The sequence below is a fragment of the Plectropomus leopardus genome, chromosome 1, assembly GCF_008729295.1.
Source record: "Plectropomus leopardus isolate mb chromosome 1, YSFRI_Pleo_2.0, whole genome shotgun sequence".
NCBI classification, from domain to species: Eukaryota; Metazoa; Chordata; class Actinopteri; order Perciformes; family Serranidae; genus Plectropomus; species Plectropomus leopardus.
The window spans coordinates 8,217,027-8,237,383 of NC_056463.1; the positions used below are offsets into that span (position 1 = coordinate 8,217,027).

General features: G+C 39.9%; 2 protein-coding genes across 12 annotated transcripts in view; one reads left to right on the forward strand and one right to left on the reverse strand.

Moving 5' to 3' along the window:
• The window catches only part of myo9aa (myosin IXAa), a 141,086-nt gene extending 128,044 nt beyond the window's left edge, over positions 1-13,042 (reverse strand). For all 10 annotated transcript variants that reach the window (XM_042491017.1, XM_042491039.1, XM_042491047.1 and 7 more), the window contains exon 1: positions 12,714-13,042. The gene's annotated coding sequence lies outside the window, so the exon portion shown is untranslated. The remainder of the gene's footprint in view (positions 1-12,713) is intronic.
• Positions 13,043-14,455: 1,413 nt separating this feature from the next.
• senp8 (SUMO peptidase family member, NEDD8 specific) lies at positions 14,456-18,376 on the forward strand. Of its 2 annotated transcripts, none has more exons than XM_042491363.1 (2): positions 14,456-14,649; positions 17,015-18,376. In XM_042491363.1, the coding sequence occupies exon 2, from the start codon at positions 17,034-17,036 to the stop codon at positions 17,697-17,699; it is 666 nt and encodes a 221-aa protein (XP_042347297.1). In that variant the 5' UTR covers positions 14,456-14,649; positions 17,015-17,033; the 3' UTR covers positions 17,700-18,376. The 2 variants fall into 2 exon arrangements, with proteins under 2 accessions (XP_042347297.1, XP_042347288.1); XM_042491354.1 differs by lacking the exon at positions 14,456-14,649 and adding an exon at positions 14,739-14,827.
• The last annotated feature ends 1,981 nt before the right edge of the window (positions 18,377-20,357 follow it).

The window sequence follows — 20,357 nt, forward strand, 5'->3', positions numbered from 1 at the left end:
CCCTGGCCTGGGGGAAGACAGCGGTGAGGAGCAGCCAGGGCACCGGCACGTTTCCTCCAGAAACATGATAAACGACATACAAACCAACAGCGAGACGGTGTGTACAGCAATGTATATGATGTGTATGCCCAGTATACATACACACAATAGGACGGGTAACATGGGTCGGGAGCTTCTCTCCAAATACAAACACTGAGTAAAAGAGGCCAAAAGGACTCATCTCGTCTTTCATAGCTGAGTGGAGATGAGCAGTAATGACTGTAGCTGCTCACACAGCACAGTGCCGAGATGCCTCCGACCTCTCAGCGATGAACGCACATGTCCTCTGATGTGCACCGAGAGATCAACACTGTTTCTTATTTTAAATACCTGTGACGAGGTCAAGCGTACACGCCGACAAAAGACATGAGGACATAAAAAGAGTTCCTTTTCAACCTCCGGGTACGTTCATGACTCATCATCTTCATGGTCAATTAGCTGCAGTGAATTTGATCAAATTAGCTGCCAAAGGTTTCTTTTGTGAAGCGTTGCATAACGATACAGAGGGAAGAATTCTTCCTTGAGGGCATCCGACACCTACATCCAGAGCTATTTCAAAGACATCTCTCTGAATCACGGCATACATGAGTGGGCACCAGTGATCAAAGGAAAATGTTATTATGCGATATATCAGATTTTGGCAATGCAAAACCACACTTATGGAAATGTCAGTGTGTATTACATGTTGTCAACTCAGAGCAAGTTATAAAAACCACCAAGCTAAATCAGATATCTGATATCCTTCTGTGATACAGTGCAGGCAGCAGCCTAATCCTGTCTTTTTAATTTCAAAGGCCTCTTTTTAAATGTAAATCATGATAAACAGAATTTAAATGCACTGAAAGCAAAAGTCATCACGATTTAGATGTCAGTTTCGAATAAATAAAGATTGTTTTCTGTGGGAACTTTTGTTTCCAGGTAAGCTGTTTGCCTGAAAAAATACCTTGAAATTGAACATATTCGCTTCAACCCAATCCACAGAAAAATGCTCACGTTGGACATTTCTGCAAACAGCAGATACATTACATCTGTACTTTATTTTGTAGCGGATATGTTGAAACTTGAAGTTTCCCAACAACGCTGTGGTGAAGTTGTCCTTAGGTTAAGCCACAGAAATCACTTGGTTATATTTCTGAAAAGATCATGTTTTGGTTCAAAACGCCCACATCTGATGGCATAAAAGCTGCTGGAAAAGCAGGGGCAAGCTGGTTAAAAAACATTGAGGTTCAGTGGCTTAAACACTGTTGAGAAACAATGCAGTGTATCATGTGAAAAATACTGCGGTTCTTTACCGTAACACTGTTGGGAAATGCCGCTATGTGTGGGTGAAAAACACCCAGGTTTGGTAAAAAAAACAACAACAAAAAAACAGGTCTGGTGCCACAAATGGCACTGGGATATTCAGCAATGTGCAACTAAAAACACCCAGGTTCACTGGTTAAAATACTGCTAGGAAATGGCACGCATGCCACTAAATACGGCCAAGTAACACCCATGTAAACACCCATGTTTGGTAAAAATACACCTAGGTTCAATGGCTCAGACACCGTTGGGAAAAATGCAATATGTCAGTGAAGAACACCAAGGTTCCATTCAACAAACAGCGTTGGTAAATGCTGCAATGTGCCGATTACTTTTGATAGCTATAACACGTCTGGGAAAAACCCGGGTTCGGTAAAAGACAAGCAAGTTTGGTGGCCCCAAATACCAGTAGAAATGTCAGAAAGGGTCGCCAAAAGCCATCTGGTAGTGTTGGTTTTAGTGGTCTGCAACTTAGCAGGCGTCTCACCTATTGGTGCCGTGCCATCCACTATCCCCTCCACCTCTTAAAGACAAAGTCAGCTTATATAAAGTTGATGATGATATGTATGGACCATGTAACATGCAAATATAATGTAAACATGGTTTGCAAAAATGTATAACACCAACATTTTCTCTTGGCAATGTTTGATTTGTATGTTTTTTTTGTTGAAAAAAGTCTTTTTTCTTTTTCTGTCTATTAAATCCCTTGATGTTGCAATTAGAGAATAAAAGTTAGACTGAGAAAAATCTTAATTCAAAACCATTTAGGCAACAGAACCGTGTGCAGTGCGCGCCTCTGCCAGCTGATAGTAATGACATGTCATCATGTCTAACTCGGGGTCTGAATGTTAAGCATAATTTTAAGCACATCTGTTTAGCGTATTAGGAAAAAAACATGACCTGTAATTACAGGGCAGCGTTACAGTGGCTCTCGCTGAGGATGGGGGACGACTGCTGTCTCTTTGCCTTCAGGAGACCGCAGGCTGTTTGAAATCTGAGCCTGGTGGTGCAGTGCGAGACGCAGCCGACAGAGAGACAGTAAGAGCTGCAGCGTGATGATAATGCAAGTTTGGTTTTCAGGCTTCAAGGAGATGATGGAAGATGTTGGCGAGAGTCCCTGAAGCGGCTTCATATGATGCTATGACCTCATGGTTTACTGCACACCCAAAGCTTGTGGAGAGATGATGTGGAGCTGCATTTCGTAAACTGTGGTCAAAAAAGACATAAACTAGACTTTCTAGGTCATAGGAAACTTCCATCCTCAGATACCCTTTCACTTTGTATCATTAATCTGTAGTCTTCATGTGGAAACATTAGACTTAAAACATCTCTCACCTATTTCTCCCTACAGTCTGAAATTTCCTTCATTTCCCAAAATGCCCTCTGCCACCCCAGACAACATGCAGGGTCTTGTTTTATTCAGTCAGGTTTCATATGTTCGTGCAGAGATATGCAGTGATGATAACAGTAGATAACAAGGATGAAGGGTCTGCGGACATAAAAGAAGAAGCATTGAGTATTTTGCTTAAAATACAACCTGTTTTGTTTACATTATATTTTCATCTACCGAGGAAAAAAACATAGATATCTCTTTATATTCTAAGGTGAATTTCTTTCTCTGTGATCATCAAACATTGGTGTAAAACCTGATGTGTCCCACAGAACTATCTAATAAGCCATCATTGAAAACTGTTTAGTAGAAAAAATACTTGGCTGCAGGTGATTAGATGAACTATGGCTTTAAAATACTATTGCAATATTTTCAGGATATATTGCGATACACAATATATATCAAAATGCAAAATTATTAAATAAAATATAGTTGCAATAAAGGTAAATAAAGTAGATGTCATATAATTAAGTTCAATACACTACTGTTAAAATAACATCTAATAAAATACTGTTGTGAGGAAGTGAAAGTACTTTTATAATGAAATTTTAAAAAGTATTGTTACAAATCAATAAATCAAAGTGCGACCCATGGTGCTTTCATTTTGAAGGAGTGTGTTGATGTTTTTGCTGTGGACTTGAAGCGTCTCGTCAACAGGTGGTTGTTAGCGTTAGCAGGCAGTTAAACGGATACGGCGGCACCTTTAACCGTGAGGATTCAGTCACTGTGAGCAGGCAACAAACTGCTCTCTAGTTTATGTATTACTAAAATTTGCACGTCGCACTGGTTCTCCATGGTTGCAAAATGTGACTAAATAGCTCTTAAAATACTAACACACGCCTCACCTGCTCACACAACCACGACCACTCATTAAGTCAGACTGTTACCAAAGCACCATTTAACATGATTAATTCACTGTAAGCTCCACACAAACTAACAGCTCTTTAGTTAATATATTCATAGTATTTGAAAATCGCAGTAGTGCTCCATGGTAGTAAGATGTGACTAAATAATCACAGTCTGAAGCTCTGCAAATGCTGCTTTGTGCGTGTGTCTGTGGCAGGCAGACATAGAAGTGAGAGCCAAAACGCTGGTGACCTCGAAAAACCATGTGACAATTTATACTCCATATTTACATACAGTCATTTTATATATTGCATGAGGAACAAGCCGCGATACCTCGAGTATATTCAATATATATCGCCAAACTCTAAAATGGACCATCTGTCTATCACCATATATCACAGGCTGACTTCAACCAATCAAATCAATTAACCTAACAGCAGAGCAACACCAGAACGCAAACACGTGAGGCCTTTCCTGCAGCACAGAGCAGGTGAACACTTACCATTATATGCACATTTAAAACACTTGACACAGATTATTGTGGGCCCCCCCTCCAGCTCCCACCAAGCAAAGCTCTGATTATTTGCTGCTAATTAATGGAAAAACTCCGGAGCCCAGAAAATGGTATCAGGACAGTCCTTCAAAACTCTATAAAACCTCATGAATGATATAAACTGATGATATCTACATTTTAAATACACTTGTTTCACCAAAAGAAACCACAAATCTGCTGAGAATTAGCATGAAGACAAACTACAAAGTCCACTTTCTCAGAACAATACTTCATTCCTGCAGTTGAGAAAGTCAAGAGTCCAACCCTCCATCTGAACCTTAAGCTCATACTGGTTTGGACTCTCCATCCTCTAGTTCTTGGGGAGAAATTCATTACAGGGTCTCCTCTCATCGCTCACCTGCTCTGAAGTGCAGCTCAGCCAGCCTGACATGTAGAGCAGAAATATTTGCTAAGCTGAGACAGCTTCACTGTTAAGTGGGCTCTTTTGGGGCTGAGTGAAGGACTCGGACTTTATAGAGACAAAAGGAACCCCCTAATCGTCTCCAGGGTGTCTGACCATAATCGTTCAGCCAGACCACTAAGTCACTGCAGTGAATGGCTGTTCTGAAATGCATCAGTGGGTAATCAGGGTGAATGCAGGTGGGTGCCAAAGTAAAAGGACAGGGACATTAAACTGAACATTGTAGCACAACAGGACACAGCAGGGCTCAGGGGAGGACACATTTATCATTCTGTCATGACAAACGGTATGACCTGATGTTTTAAAAAAGTATGTCACTGCTGGGAAGACGGCCTTTTCATAAAACCGAGCCAGACTCAAAAACTTTTGAAATTGGTGCTAAATGATCAGAGAAGACACAGAAAAGAGACTGTGGCATTCACTTTTGCTCAAGAGGTAGAAAACCTACAACTACCAGAATGCACTGCGCTGCACCAGAGGTGCAGAGCACAGAGTTTTGCTGGGAGGGGAGCAGGAAGATGTAACCACTGGTTAGATGGAGGGAGGTTTACACAGTTACACAGTTCTTCTACACATACTACTCACATTGCAAAGATACAAAGCTGGTGGAGAATGGGCTAGAAAGAGGCTGCACCTCCACAGTTAATAGTTATACTTGAGAATAATCTCAAAGTGGCCTATATCATCTGCTCATTTACTGCACTGATAACTACAGCACAGATTAGACAGCATTCCAGCTTTTAGTGAGCGCGTCCCGGGCTGCATTTGAAAACCATCTTATCGCAGCCTGTTAGTTGTCAGTTAGCCACAACTATCTCTGCTCTTCCTCCCCTCTTGCCTCATTCTGACAGAGCACAGACTACAGACTACTGTAAACCGACAGAATTCCTCACAGATAACAGCGGCAGCGCACTGCAGAGACACAGCTCTAAGCTCTCTCTCTTCCTGGATGGAGAAAACATCTGATCTCTTGTGCACATTTTACATGTTCTCTCTTTTGAGAAATTCAGTTCAAAATTTCACTGCAATAAAAAAATAATTCACCAGAGTTGTGAAAGCAAGTTCAACTGCATTTGTAATGTTCATGAGGAAACTTTTTGCAGGCACATGCCTTCCTTTGCATACATATCTCCTCTCTCTTTTAATCAAGTCTTAACTTCAGTGAAGTCCAAATAAATTTGCTTGAGGGTGCTTCACATCAGATTTATTTCCTGTCCTTTCAAATAAAAAATATATTTCTTAAAATTCACTTAATCACCATTGACCTCACACCATCATGTTATGACAGGATTTTTGGTTTTGCACTTGATGACTAAGATGCTCAACTTTTGATTATTGAAAGATTTTTTCATTCATAAAATAAGATTTCTCGGGACAACTCCAAACTTCATCATTGTTCAAAGACCACTATTTCATTTTTTTTTTTAACTTTCTATAAAGGAAAATCCAGATACAGTTGGCAAGGGACCTTGAAGACCTTGTTTTCTTGTTTTCTACATAAAGAAAACTGATAATGAAGTTATTACTTTTATTACTTTTTTTTCGTTCTTTTCTCCTGTCTTGAATAGCCTGTAACCCATAAGTAAAATCAATACATTAAATAATATTCTCAACATTTTGGCATTATATTTAGCACTGAGTGGGAAAGATAAACACAAAACTATGACATGCCCTATGTTGCCAATGATGCCAAATGAAGGCTTCGACAAGGTATCACAGTTTTCACTGATGCTTAAAGTATTTTCATGGCAGCACTGCAGTATTGTGTACCTTTACACAACAGCACATGCCTGGGGATTAACCGTGGGCCCTGTCCTGTCTGTACCATAAGGCTGCAGGGGGCCACATGCTATTGTCACAGCTGTGTCACAAAACACACAAAAAAAAATTCTGCAAATCACAACTTTAGCTTCCACTGCTCTTTTGCCACTCTACTGCAGTAACATGGTCTCAGGCAGCTGGAGCTTTGGTCATTTAACCTGACAAGACCAGTGTGCCCAGGTCTTTAATGAATACTTTTACTCCGTGTTTTTGCCATATTAGGTTAAAAAAAATCTGAAACATTACTCCTCCACTGATAAGCAGTTTCTACATGGCCATCCAAGCAACCACCATGCAAGTGAACATGCATATCCACGTCTGACTCAATTACTTAATTAACACAGTTCTTCCAATTCATAGAATCGCAAAATTATTCAAAAGCTGTATGGTTGGAAATAGAAACTGAAGCTCAACAAACTGCTTTCTTGCATGAAAATCAACTTTTCTGTGATTTTTTAAGCTTGGACTAAATTGCCACGGGGGTTCCACATCAAAAACAAACAAAAAAAAGACTTTGATTGCCGCTTCTCTGTCCAAAACAAAACCTTGGGAGGATGAAGCTTAATTCAAGGGAACCCAAATTGAGCTTTCAAACAGATCACTATTGTTTGTTGACACCATTTCCCATTTTCAGGGTTTAATTAAAGAACCAGTTAAGCTCATTTTCACATAAACAAAATTGCAAACAACAACACAATGCAGTTTCTTCTCTCCATCTCACTCCGGCTACTGTTAGCAGCAGTGAGTTAATGAGGGGAAATGCAAAACGCGGGGAAGCTGAGCCTTTGAGGCCAAAGCCTCCCTCATATAATGGTCTACTAAAGAAAGGGGAGCTTTGTTCAGGGTGCAACACAAGCAGGTTCCTCTTTAATGACTTCATGTGCATGCCAATCACTTACGCCACACAATAACCATCATGTGGCCACAACACTTTTTTAGGACACGGCGGTCATGTGAGCGTGCAGCACGTGACTCCTGATCTCGCCCCAAAACACACGCTGTGACTGGGTTCAGCAGGTAACACCTCAAGGGCTGACGATCGGGATCATTCCTATTTTCAGACTGCGTGTGAGACTCCGTCCCCACAGGGGCTTGCAGGAGCTGATGTGGATGTTCAGAGACAGCACAGAGAGGATAGTTACTTCAGTTATAAAGGGAAAAAAGCATGTTTGAAGAGCCCATTTTTCAAAAACTGAACTTACGTTTATATCGAACAACAAAATGATTTTGGGGATACAGGATCTGGTGACTGTTTATCCTTCTTCCCAAGGCTCCAATTTTACAGAAACTGCAACTATGAAACAGCTGTGATATATTGTAAAAATCCCTATTTAAAGGTAAAACTCTGATTTTTTTTAAAGTGGGAGTCTGACATTGAAGCTCAGCAATGAACTGCTGTGGATGGGGGCTGGCAACAAAACACATTTTAGCCACCTTAAAAAAGTTCCCAATAAAAAAATCAATATCACTTTAAGTGTAGGTTATATGAAAAATATTTTCACTGATTTAGCTTCCCGTCAGACAACCCCTTCCAACGGAAAAGCTGCCACCAGACTACATGGAGAAAAACAGTGATTTAACATCCCTTAAGACAAGAGCTGCTTGTCTACCGCTGCCTCAAACAGTTAGTTTGTTTGTGTTTTCGTGTGACATTGGTGAATCTGAACTAACTCTTTTAAATGCTTAAGTCACACAATAACAAAAACAAAGTAACAGTTCAAGACAGCGGGAGCCCAGCAGCTCCTGTGTTTAGCGATGTTAAATCAATGTTTTTCTCAGTGGAGTTTGGCTGTGAAGAAAGTGATTTAACCGCTTCATTTTTATGTTGGAAATCAATGTCAAACTTTAAACTACAGCAGCGAAAATACTCTCAAAACAGTGTATACTGAAACTTTTTCAGTGGTACTGTATTTAAGTGGCTACAATATGTTTTGTTGCTGGACCCCTATGCATAGTAATACATTGCTTAGCTTCTGGATCTGACTTCCAGCCTTATTCTCCAAACTGGGGGTGTGCCGACTAACATCTACTGTATGTAATACACTGACTATAGGTAAGTAACTATCCCTTTAAAGCACAGTAACTGTTACTTGTTATAAGGGTCACAGTGTAGTGAACTTTTAACAGGAAAATAAGCTAAACAGCAAAATAAATACTTTCCTTTATCCCCCTGCTCAGTTAGAAATGTCTTATAAAATAATGCTTTTAAAATAGTCATTTATATATAAATATTTCAGCAAAAAATCCAAACATTATGATAAACTCCCCCACACTAATAAGTTAAAGTTGATATGACGATTATTCATAGAACAAATTCACCGCTGTGGTCGCCAAGCAGTGATAACTCTACCTCTCTCTAAATTTTGTAGCTGCTGTACAATATCTGCAGAGCTATTTTATAAAACCACAGACATATTTCACTCAGGAGAATGAGAGGTTATATATAAATACAGAGTTGTTCTACTGCTGATAAATATCTCATGACAGGAAGGTTTAAAGCTGCAGAGTGATGGGTTGCTCTTATGCCTTAGCTAGTCTGCATCTAAAATGTGCTGCAGTGCATTTCTGACAAACACAGGGGAGGTGTCTTCGTCTTCAGAGATGATCACGGACATGTAACTGAAACAATCTATGCCAACCTATATGTACAGAAAGGTTGAAAACTTGTGTTTTGAAACACAGAAAAGCAAAATATTTCACTGAGGAATCTCACAAAATCTTAGTCATATTTGCATTGTGACCGACATCTTTACTGGTGACTAATTAACAGGAAGTTCAATCGATGGCCACGGTTTCAATGTGACAGACGTATGAATTTATGTGAACTTGAGTTGAACTCATGATACAGTGAGGCCACACCTCAGGTCTGACCAGAGACGGACATCATGTACAAGGTTACGAAACCTGAAATTGTTTCCAGGAGAAGAGCACAGACCTAAGGTCTTAGTGTGCATGATTAAGGGGGATATATTGGCAGAAATGTAATATAATAAGCATGTTTTCTTTAATGTATAATCACAAGAAAATGAGAGTTAGTGTTTTTGTTGCCTTAGAATCAGCTGTTTTTTTCTACATAGGGAGCTTCGAGGGTGAGGAGCTCCTCGACCTCTTTGTTTTCCCAATTTATTGACATTTTCAGCCGCTTTTCTTCTTCTTTGAGTTAGCTACTAACTGCTATCAGCTACTTTTAAAATCTCAAACAGTGAGTCACACACATAACAGGTTGTCCAAACACACCTGTGCCACCCATGATCACGTCGTGCTGGACCTCATTTCGGCGCCGTTACTAACTCCATTCCTGGCTCAAAGGCGAGACAATGCTGTCCCCCCATTACTCGATCGTACCTTACATACAGCACAGCGAGGCGGCGTAACGGCTGTGTGTAAGGCGCTACTAGACGGGGCCATTCATGTTTTGACATCCGCCACCACAGCAAGCAAAAACTCTGCGACAAGCCGAAACGAAAAACAGATTTTCTCACATGACTCTTCTTCATTTAGTGTTTTGTCTTTTAATCATTTGTTCAGGAGAGGAAGAGACCTCTGCGTAAAATCAGGCTCCCCGTAAAAAGCTCCTGAACAATGAACACTGAAGAATTTCTAACCGGGAGATCACGCTTGGCACATGGGGGAAGGTTCAGCTGGTTGCTATCTGCAATCTTCACTGCTAGATGCCACTGAATCCTACTCACTGCTCCTTAAATCCCAGATTGTGTATCTTTAAAAATGAAAACTTTGCATTAAGCGATGTATTTTCCAAGTAAAGGTTTGTGCACCATCAATAGATTAGTCTTAAAAGGTTATACTCTTTCTTTTAAGTTCAAGCAAGTATTTAAAAGTAGAATTAGAAAGGCAGATTGTTTCATTAAGGCCGCAAAATCTCCTACAGAATACCTTAAAAACTGAGCGTTGAACCTTTCAGGTCACAGTTCCAGGCTCTCAGGTGGTGTCGGTGATATCGCCCCGCACAGACAGAGGCCGGTGTGATGCAAACTGAGGCCAGTCTTTTAGAAATAGCAGACAGAGGGGGCCTGCGGGGTGTCAGATGTCGACTGGGACCAGTTGCTGGAGTCTCGGCCTGCGCCGCCTCTCATGCTCACAGCAGCTGTGTCTTCTCAGACCTCACATTCCTGCAGGACAGACCCACTTTACTCTCATCACCTGTGCTGATCTGAGGGCAGGAAAAGCATTCAGTGGGAACTGTACTGCTACTTGAATTTAAGTTATATCTCTTTGGTAGATATAAAAAGGATACAGGGATCTAAAGCAGCAATTACAAACAGTTTTACTGAATGAAAAGACAAAAACTTGACTAAAGTAAGGCACCATATGAGGTTTGTTTGTTTTGATATATATGAAATGGGGAAGGTTGGGAGTCCTCCCTAAGGAAATACTGAGTATAAAACACTTAATCTTCTGCATTCTAGGAAATTTATATGCAAGATTTTTTTTTTTCCTTTTTTGCATCTATTTAAGGTGAAAATGTTTAATTCTTGTCAACACAGAAGTCTCTGCTGCTTCCATGTAATTACTGTGGGGGCCAAATAGTAACTGATAAATGGAGCTGCACTTGTACAGCACCTTTCTAGTCTTACAACCACTTATAGAGCTTTTTACACGACGAGTCACATTCACTCATTCACACACACTGATGGCCAAAGCCACCATCTGAGGTGCCGCCTGCTACTCAGTTTTCACCGATGGAAATTCGTTAGGAGCAATTTTGGGGTTCAGTATATTGCCTAAGGATACCTCCACATGCAGACAGGAGGAGTCGGGATCAAACTACAGGTCATCCGATTGTTGGATGATGGCTCTACCTGAGGGAGACGTGTCCCTTGTGTCCCACTCAAAATTGATGCCTATTGTCACCTTATAAGTATAAAGTTTTGTCAAAATTGGTATACATATTCTTTTTCTGTGAGTGAGTCTGTGAGTCTGTGAGTTATATGCATTTTTAGACTTTTTATCTAGAAAACAAACTTTGAAGATCAATATCTCCAAAACAGCTAAAAACACAGACAGAACCTTTTTTCTCACGTGGTTCTGTGTCTAAATCTAATAGCGATGTTAGTATATAATTTTCACACAGAAAAAGAGATGGAAGATGATCAGGGTGGTTCACAGATACTGACCACGTATTGCAACGTCCCGGTTCGAGCCCAGCTGAGGACCTTTGCGGCATGCTACTGCCCTCATTTTCCTGCCATCACTCTACTGACAACTCTATGATAAAAAGGCATAAAGTGCTCCTAGCAGAAAAGACAATGTACTGTACTATAAACTCAACACCGAGCAGCACAGACACAATGAAGGACAAAGCCTCCAAAAGCCTCCAAAAGGACTTAAAAAAGTGACCAAATACAAAATATTTTAAACGTGCAATAAAGGCATCATGCACAGACTGATATCTGGTGTCGTGAGTTTGCAGTCGTGAAGCGCCTTGAGTCGACTCTCTGTCCACTGAGACGAACACCCATGATTCAGCAGCTTCCTTACCCCATTAGACCTCCCTGTACAATTACAGCTGCTTTGCAGTCTTTACTGCCTGCGCTGCATTATAAGCTGTACTGTCTGACCTCCACTAAATAATACATGTAAACATTTACCCCACCCTGCTGCAGCCAAACACTCAAAACAACACACAAGTTTATCTTTCCAAGCTCATGAATACAAAATACGAGTTGGTTATTTGAAATATCTGGCTTGTATGGTTGTGAAATGTGCTGTTCTCTAAGGTTTCCTTGTACTTGTGCTGTATGTTTGCATTAATGCATTTTTGTCTGCCTTGTTTGTTTGTTTAGATGCATGGCAACATCAACCTGCAGATGTACCACAGATGAAAATGAGTCTTTTAGCTAAATGTGACACATTCACATCGTATTGATTCTAACTAATGGGTAATCTTTAATAAGTAAAATCAATAAAATAAACCAAAATTCCTCATTTTTACAGGGTTCCACATTTCATTAACACAATTAGGTGGCTTCAGGTGTAGATCAATTACTCTGTAGACATGACACTGAGCTGCAAATTAAACTTTTCACGACCTTCTACACACACACACACACACACACACACACACACAAACAGACACACACCTCTGTTTGTGACTATTCATTCAACAAAAGCACCGACTGAGCCCATACACCTTAAACGCATGAACAACAATCTTGCAAATGCTTGGAGATTAACAGAATAAGTTTCCTGAGTCACTGGTTGCTTGAAGCCTCAGAGCCCCTCTCCCCACAGCGGGGCAGCCCATACACACACACACACACACACACACACACACACACACACACACACCAGTGTCCAACTACTAAACATCACACTCTTACCTCCAGACGTGAACGCTGAAGTCAGTTGTGAGTGGGTATCAAGTTTTCCGTCTGCTCTCGGGATGGCTTGCAGAGCCACACACACTTGTAGCCACACAGAAAGCCTAAGTCTCTATTTAATTCCCAGCATTCCCACTGAATTAATTTGTTTTCCTCTCTCTGTCTCTCTGCCGCCGCTCGCCTCCGAAAAACTCCTCGAAATTCAACTCCGCGCTGAATTCTTGCGCATTTTTTTATTTATCCGTGCGTGTTCGCCGTGGTGAATGTAATTAAATAACGCAGTCTCTCGCAGCTCGGTGACGGTCGCTGAAAACTCCACTTTGCCTGCTAATCAGTGCAGCCGCTTTGGTTACGCGCGGCGGTGCGCGTTCACGCTGGCTCCTGGGCGGGGAGAAAATAGAGAGACAAGCCCCCAGCACCGGAGCAGAGGCCGGGCCGGGTTTGACCTAGTGGTCGCGCGAGGTATTACAATTTCCGCGTGCATTACTTTCATAACGCCCAAATGTGCGCATCCGTGCCCCAAATTCATTTTTTCACATACACATTAAATGGAGAAGGAGTGTCTGACTCGGATAATGATGTTTATGCTTCCGCATAAATACGTCTACCTCATCATGTACAAGGTTAAGGAGGTTTCATTCAAAAGTAAACTATTGCATACATAGATATTAAATAAAATATATCTTATCATGAGCTTCTCTTTTTGTTATATTTATCCAGAAACTGTTTTACAGTCATTTTGGCAAATTGTTCTCAAACTGAAAAAAAAACTGACAATAACCTCTCAGATTTTTCATTGATTTTTTTATTGGCCTATTATTTATTTTTATTTTATTTTATTTATTTGTTTACTTGGTTGTTTATTTACTTTATTACAATAAAACAACACAAGCAGTAGAAAAAAGAGTACCTAGTACCATTTAGTACCATTCACAGAAAACAACGGAAAAAAGTGAGCTACTGGCCATAACTTAAAAAAACAACTTTATTTGGGGAAAAATGTGATGTTTGATGTCTTCTAAATTGCAAGAAAAAAAACATTTATATGTAATAAGAAAGTTGGTAAAAAAAAAAAAAAAATACAGAAATGTAGCCCAAATTTAGGGGGGGGGGGGGGGGGGGGGGTTGTTGTCTTCCTGGGAAATGCTGAGCAATATGTGAAACTACTTTCTAATTAGAAAAACAAAAAGGCTATTATCTGTATGTTTTATTCTATCAAGAACAAACAATGACATGGCACCACAATAAGGGGCCTTCGGAATAAGAAGGTAATTAGCCTAAAACTAATAGTATGCCTACTAAATTTTATATGGATCAATTATAGATTATTCTCAATTGTGATTATTTTTTTTCTTTCGTCTTCTCCTTATTATTATTATTATTATTATTAATATAATAGTATAATGACAATGATAATAATAATATATTTTAATGGCTGTATGCATGTACATGCATGCATGCATTTCTTAAATTATTTTCTCTGTTTATGGGAAGTTTTTTGTGTATATCATGTTAATGATGGGTTGTTGAAGAAATTCAGTATGATTAATAAAAGGCTATTTTTGTCTAGTGTTGTATGCCTCTGGCGCGCAAGCCCAATGGACCTAACACGGAGGAGTTTTTCTGCGTATGCGCTATGGATATATAAAGAACACTCACCACACGCGCCCGCTGCAATACATCCATGATTCTAATAGGAATGAACGGGGGCGCCATCTTTGAACGCCATATCCAGTCTTCTACCGTGAGTGGGGCGAAGGAACCGGAAGTAGGCACAAAATAAGACGGCAGCGGTTTACACCATGACACCACACTTTTTAAAATGATAACAAACCAAATATGAGCGAGTACTTTGTTTTTGTTAAATATTGTCATGACGGGACCTGCGTTTATCTTCACATAGGCGGCTATCCTTCTGGTTTTATAACTGTTAAAGGTAAGCACCGATAACTTTTAAATCTTTGCAGGTACTGTCACAGACTGTTAGCCTTTCAATTCAAAGTACTGTGCAGTTATCCTGTCGCAAAAACGTTCAACGGTTAACGGCAGTAACTGCAATGAGGGACAAGACTGCAGTTTTCGTGGTACTTTTTATTTGAGTGTGTCTTTTACAGGTATGGACATTAAATATGCGTCATGTATTTTAATATTACACTCCACAACTAATATTGGAGAGGCTAAAACGACTGTTTAGCTGAGTTCTTTAGCTTCGCGTGATGGGGAAAGTGGTGGTTAGCTAACTAGCTCATGCTAACGTTTTCTCAGAGAGCTGTCCGTTGACAAACACGGTGAACTAAACGCATTGCAGTAATGTGATGCTCCGCAGTGGCATCACCGGACACGGCAGCCCGTGGTTTATACCGTAACGTTTCATAAAACGCTGTTGTATATATCTGTAAATAACAGCGTCATCTCCTAACACGGTTGCCAGTAACGTCTTTCAGAGAGTAACGTTAGCGGTCCTAACGAACCAAGATGGCATCATAACGGCATCAGTCTGTGTTAGCTCCGATAAAGTTTAACGTTTTCATTTTAATGGTAACATTTCAACTTTGGCACAGCCTCATCCCTATGTAACTTTTTCTGCAGAGAACCTTCAAGTGAAGGTCAGTATTTGGGTTTATATCATGTCCAGGATGATTTTTGTGGCACATGACAGTGAAAGTGTGATTTTGAAACTGCAATTTAATTCAGAAAAACAGACCAAGATCACTGCCTAATACTCTACAACTACATGACACTGAGTCACTAACTCAAAACAGATTATTCCCCTCAAGGGAACACATTAGGTTCCCCCTCTTTCTTATTAAATTACTTAAAAAGCATAGATTGAATAATTCATAACTGTCTAAAGCCAAAAGGTGACATCTTTAAATTGCTTGTTTCTTGCAACCAACTGTCATTTAGTTTACAATTAGAAAAGAAAAAGAAAAGTGGCCAACTCTTAAATTTAAGAAGCGTGAGTTAAAGGTCCGGTGTGTAAGATTTCTGGGGATATATTGGCAGAAATGCAATATAATATAAAAAAGTATGTTTTCTTTAGTGTGTAATCACCTGATTCCTTAATATTTATATCTAATAGGAAGAGAGTTCTCATCTATGAAGAGCTATGAATGTATTAAGAGAACTGGATACAGCAGTGAATGTGAGGCCCTATTCATTCTTATGACAGTAACCCAGTGACGCATACAGCCAAAATTGCCAAAAGTGCCTTGATGAATTCACCTAGATGATAAGTACTTTTTCCACACTGCACAGCCCATAGAGCATTTGCACCAGAAACTTATGGCAGCTGAACGGCTAAACGTTTTTGGTGCTCTGCTAACTTGAATGGGGATAAAATGATTTAATTGTGTGGCAACAGACTGAATAGATCAAATTCTGACAGTGAAACGAGTCATTTCGCATGTGTTGTGGCGCTCAAAAAAAAAAAAGTATCCACTCGAGTGCTCTATGGCTCAGGCACCCCATTTACAGAGGCTTTATCCTCATCACAGAGACCTCAGGTTTGATTCGGTCTCCGCCCTTTGCTGCATGTCATCCCCTCTCTGTTACCCTTTTACGCTTATGCTGTTCAATCAAATAAAAGAAAAAAAGGCCCCAAAAAATCTTTTTAAAAAAACCTCACATATCCTGAAGACATCGCTTTTGTCATGTTAATCAATGGGAAATCATGTGATGGTGTAATATCATTGTTTGGCCATGACAAAAATCTTTCTGCCAAAGTGAAGAACAGACAAACCAAACACTGGCTCTAAATAGGGCCATTCGCATTTTTTGCATCGGTCACTGTAGCCCCTCCGCAATGAGAGCATCAAAAAAACACTTTGTTTTAAAAACTTTAAACTGCTTTATTCATTGGTTTTACTGGTTTTATTCACCTGCCCTGTTTGGTTTGAAGAGGGAGACTCCTCTGTTGATAATCTGGCCTCTGGGAAAAAAAAAAAACCTGAACAGTAACAGTAAAGGAATTATGACCAGGAGAAGTTACAGCTGGTTGCAATCCTCACTGATAGATGCCACTAAATCCCCCGAAATTTTACACAGTGGAGTTTAAGAAATGTTTAGGATTTGCACTCGATTATCAAAGTAGTTGTTGATTCTGGTTAAACATTTCAGGACTGGGGTGCCTGGTGGCTGAGTAAAAAACACCCCATATACAGAGGTTGTGTTCTCGCTGCAGGGGGTTCGACCCCCCCCCTTCACACTTTACCTGTTCTGTCAAAGAAAGGCAATAAAAGCCCCAAAAAAAATCTTAAAAAGAAAACACCAGGACTAAAATCTTCCTCTGTGTATTTCAGACTGACACTCTGTTGGAGGATGGACCCTGTAGTGCTGAGCTACCAGGACAGCCTGTTGCGGCGCTCTGATGTGTCCTTACTGGAGGGACCTTACTGGCTCAATGACCAAGTCATTGGTTTTGCCTTCGAGTACTTTGCTGCCGAGCGCTTCAGAGTCCTGGGGGACACCATCACCTTCATCAGTCCGGAGGTCACCCAGTTCATCAAGTGTGCTTCCTGCCCTGATGAGTTAGCCCTGTTTCTGGAGCCACTGGATCTCGCCTCTCGACACTGGGTCTTCTTAGCCGTCAACGACAACTCCAACCAGACTGCCGGTGGGTCCCACTGGAGCCTCTTGGTCTACCATCACAACTCCAACCACTTTGCACACTATGACTCTCAAAACGGCAGCAATTCTCTTCACGCACGGCGCATCGCCAGCAAGTTAGAGCCCTTCTTGGGCGCAGGGAGGAAAGCGCTGTTCGTGGAGGAGCCCTGCCCGTCACAGCAGAACAGCTACGACTGCGGCATGTATGTTATCTGTATCGCCGAGGCCTTGTGCGAGAAGGCCAGGGTGGAGGGCTCACCGCGTCTTCCAGTGCAAATCATCACCCCAGCCTACATCACCCAGAAGAGGGCTGAGTGGTGCAGACTGATCCAGAGTCTATCTCAGAATGACCTCTGCTGCTCGCTGTCTTTTCCTTAGCACGTTGATTGCCCGACACTATATGCAGAACAGCTGTCAGCCCCTACATATCTACTGCTGGAGCACCTGAATGCACTCCTTCAATACAGTATTTAACTATATATGACGTTAATTTCTATTACTATCATACTCCACAACAGAAAAAAAGTCAAAAATAAACGCAATGTTACGAATGATTGATGGAACACGTGGTGTCATGTTTATGCCTTGTATCTGCACAGCAACATACAATATGTAAACCTGAACACCAGCATGCCGACAGAGGAGTTTACTCCCATGTACATATGTAGTGAGGATGAAGAATATGTCATGTCAAAGAGGAGGCACGGACGTTTCTTTTCTCCATTGTATGAGTTTGGGGCGAATGTAGAAATGTTTACACAGATTATTGCTCAGGGTCATTTTAAATGAACTAGAATTGACGATAAGAATGTGAATCTTAACTTTGGCTCCTACTTTATGTTACATGTTCATTCTGTTTCTCACAACTACAAACTTTTTGAAAGAAAACTGCTGTATGAGGGTAAGATGTGCAGTGTGTGCTGTTACTGTTTACGGGACAAAGGGCAGAGTCGAGTGGTGGAATGTATGATATGATCTCACTAAAAGTAAGTATCAAACTTAGTGTCTGTTGATCTAATAAATTTTGTTGTCACATTTTTGCTGACAAAATGGTACATTTGCTTTGCTGTTTTTATTTGAGCTCCCACCTGTGTAGAGCCTTATTCGTGTAAAACTGTTGATAGTTTCACTATATTTCCCATCAGCCAAGTTGATTTTAAGTAAAACTGTTGGATAAAATATTTTTCTTTTAAGCTTGAATAAAAATACTTTACAGGTTAATGTAAGAAGGAAGACAAAAAAGTCTGTATCCAATACTTAATTAAACCTTCACTTTTAGTCTGCGAAATAATCAGAACCATAATGACACCTTTTAATATTATAGGTACTACAACTAAATTTTGATCCCTATTTTAACCATTTTTGGGTGCTTTACAGAAGTGGGACCTCATTATTGTTCTACAAGTCCTGAGTAGGTTGTGAGTCTTGGCACACAAGTCACAGGTCACGACAAATAACTCCTGAGTCAAGTCGCAAGTCAAGACTGACAATTCCCAAGTGAAATCTAAACTGCTATACATGTGTTTTTGGTCCTAAATAAGTCAGAACTCTCCATTAAATGTAATGCCATATTAACAACAAAGTAATGTGTTGCATTTTCCAAGCTGTTAATTTCATTTATTAAAACAAGTCTTTCTGTTTTGTTTTGTTTTTTTTAGAAGTTATTGCATCTCCATCTGTAATTTTCAACTTGCACATTTCGCATACTGCAATTAGGCATTTTTTGTTGACCGCTGTTTATTTTTTATACATGAACTAATTTATCTTTGTCATAATTTTCTAATCTCATTAATGTAACATTAGTTTTTTATTGTTCTCTTCAGCCTGACTAGATGCTGTCAGATTCAAACATAGTGGATCGGCTGGGGAATTAAGTGTCGACTTAGCACAGCTACTGACCTGTGACATATTTAAAGAAAAAAACATTTCTTTCTTTGGGCTCGGAAGAAGGTATCAAGTTTTTCAAGTGAATAGGCTCCAAGTCCAAGTGAAGTCATTGGTGTTAAAGACAAAGTGGAGTTTTTCTTGATTTTGAGTCCAAAGTCATCAAATTGTGACTCGAGTCTGAGTCATAGCCAAGTCATGTGACTTGAGTCCACACCTCTGGTGCCTTACTTTTGGGAGTAGAGAGATTTTTTTAAAATTCTCTACTGAGTATTTTAAAATTCATCAGTAGTGAATGATATAAAAACTGCTTAAAAATAAAATCAAAATGAATTTACAGCAAAATTTGACCACACAGAATAAAAATATGTAAACAGAATAATCTAAAAAAAACATCCATAACAAACTTTCAGTACTTCTCCAAGCCACAAACATTTCAGTCAGTGCATAAAATATATTGAAGTATAATATCAATACTGTAAAATATCTTACTGTTGTGGTTTGAAGAAAGAAATGTAATACTTACAAGTATGGAGCAACATGATGGATCACAACTAATAAAGCTGAAACACATGAGGGGAAATGTGTAAAGTTCATTGTGTTGACAAGAAATCCACAAGTTATTGTTCAGACAACTGAAATAGATTTTACTTCTCAAGTTTTAAAAATATTTTTATGTTCATCTATAAAGGCTTTCATTTTTTGAAAAGCACTGAAAATATCCACAGTACATTTCCACATACTATGATTAGAAAGAGATAAACAGTAAAAGCTGTCATCCAGTATTGTTCTTAAAGCACACAGGAAGACCGAACTATTCTTTATGTACAACCTAGAGTCAGACTCTTTGACATATTTATAAGTGAGCATTACATTATCATCTGGAACAGGAGACAAACATGCAGCCAAGGGAGTACATTTTGCTTCAACATTGGGGGGAGACATGTGTAAAACAAGGAGTTTTGGGTCCTCCTACAGTACATTTTGACAGTAACACATTTCATTTCCTCCCTTCTGGTGAATTTTTTAGCATAAAGTTTTGAACAAAAAAATATGTCACATATGTGTTTCCAAACAGGTGTGTAGGAGAGGGACAGACAAAACACAACTTGCAGAAAAACTCCAACAAACTAAAATTATAAAAAGATAGTT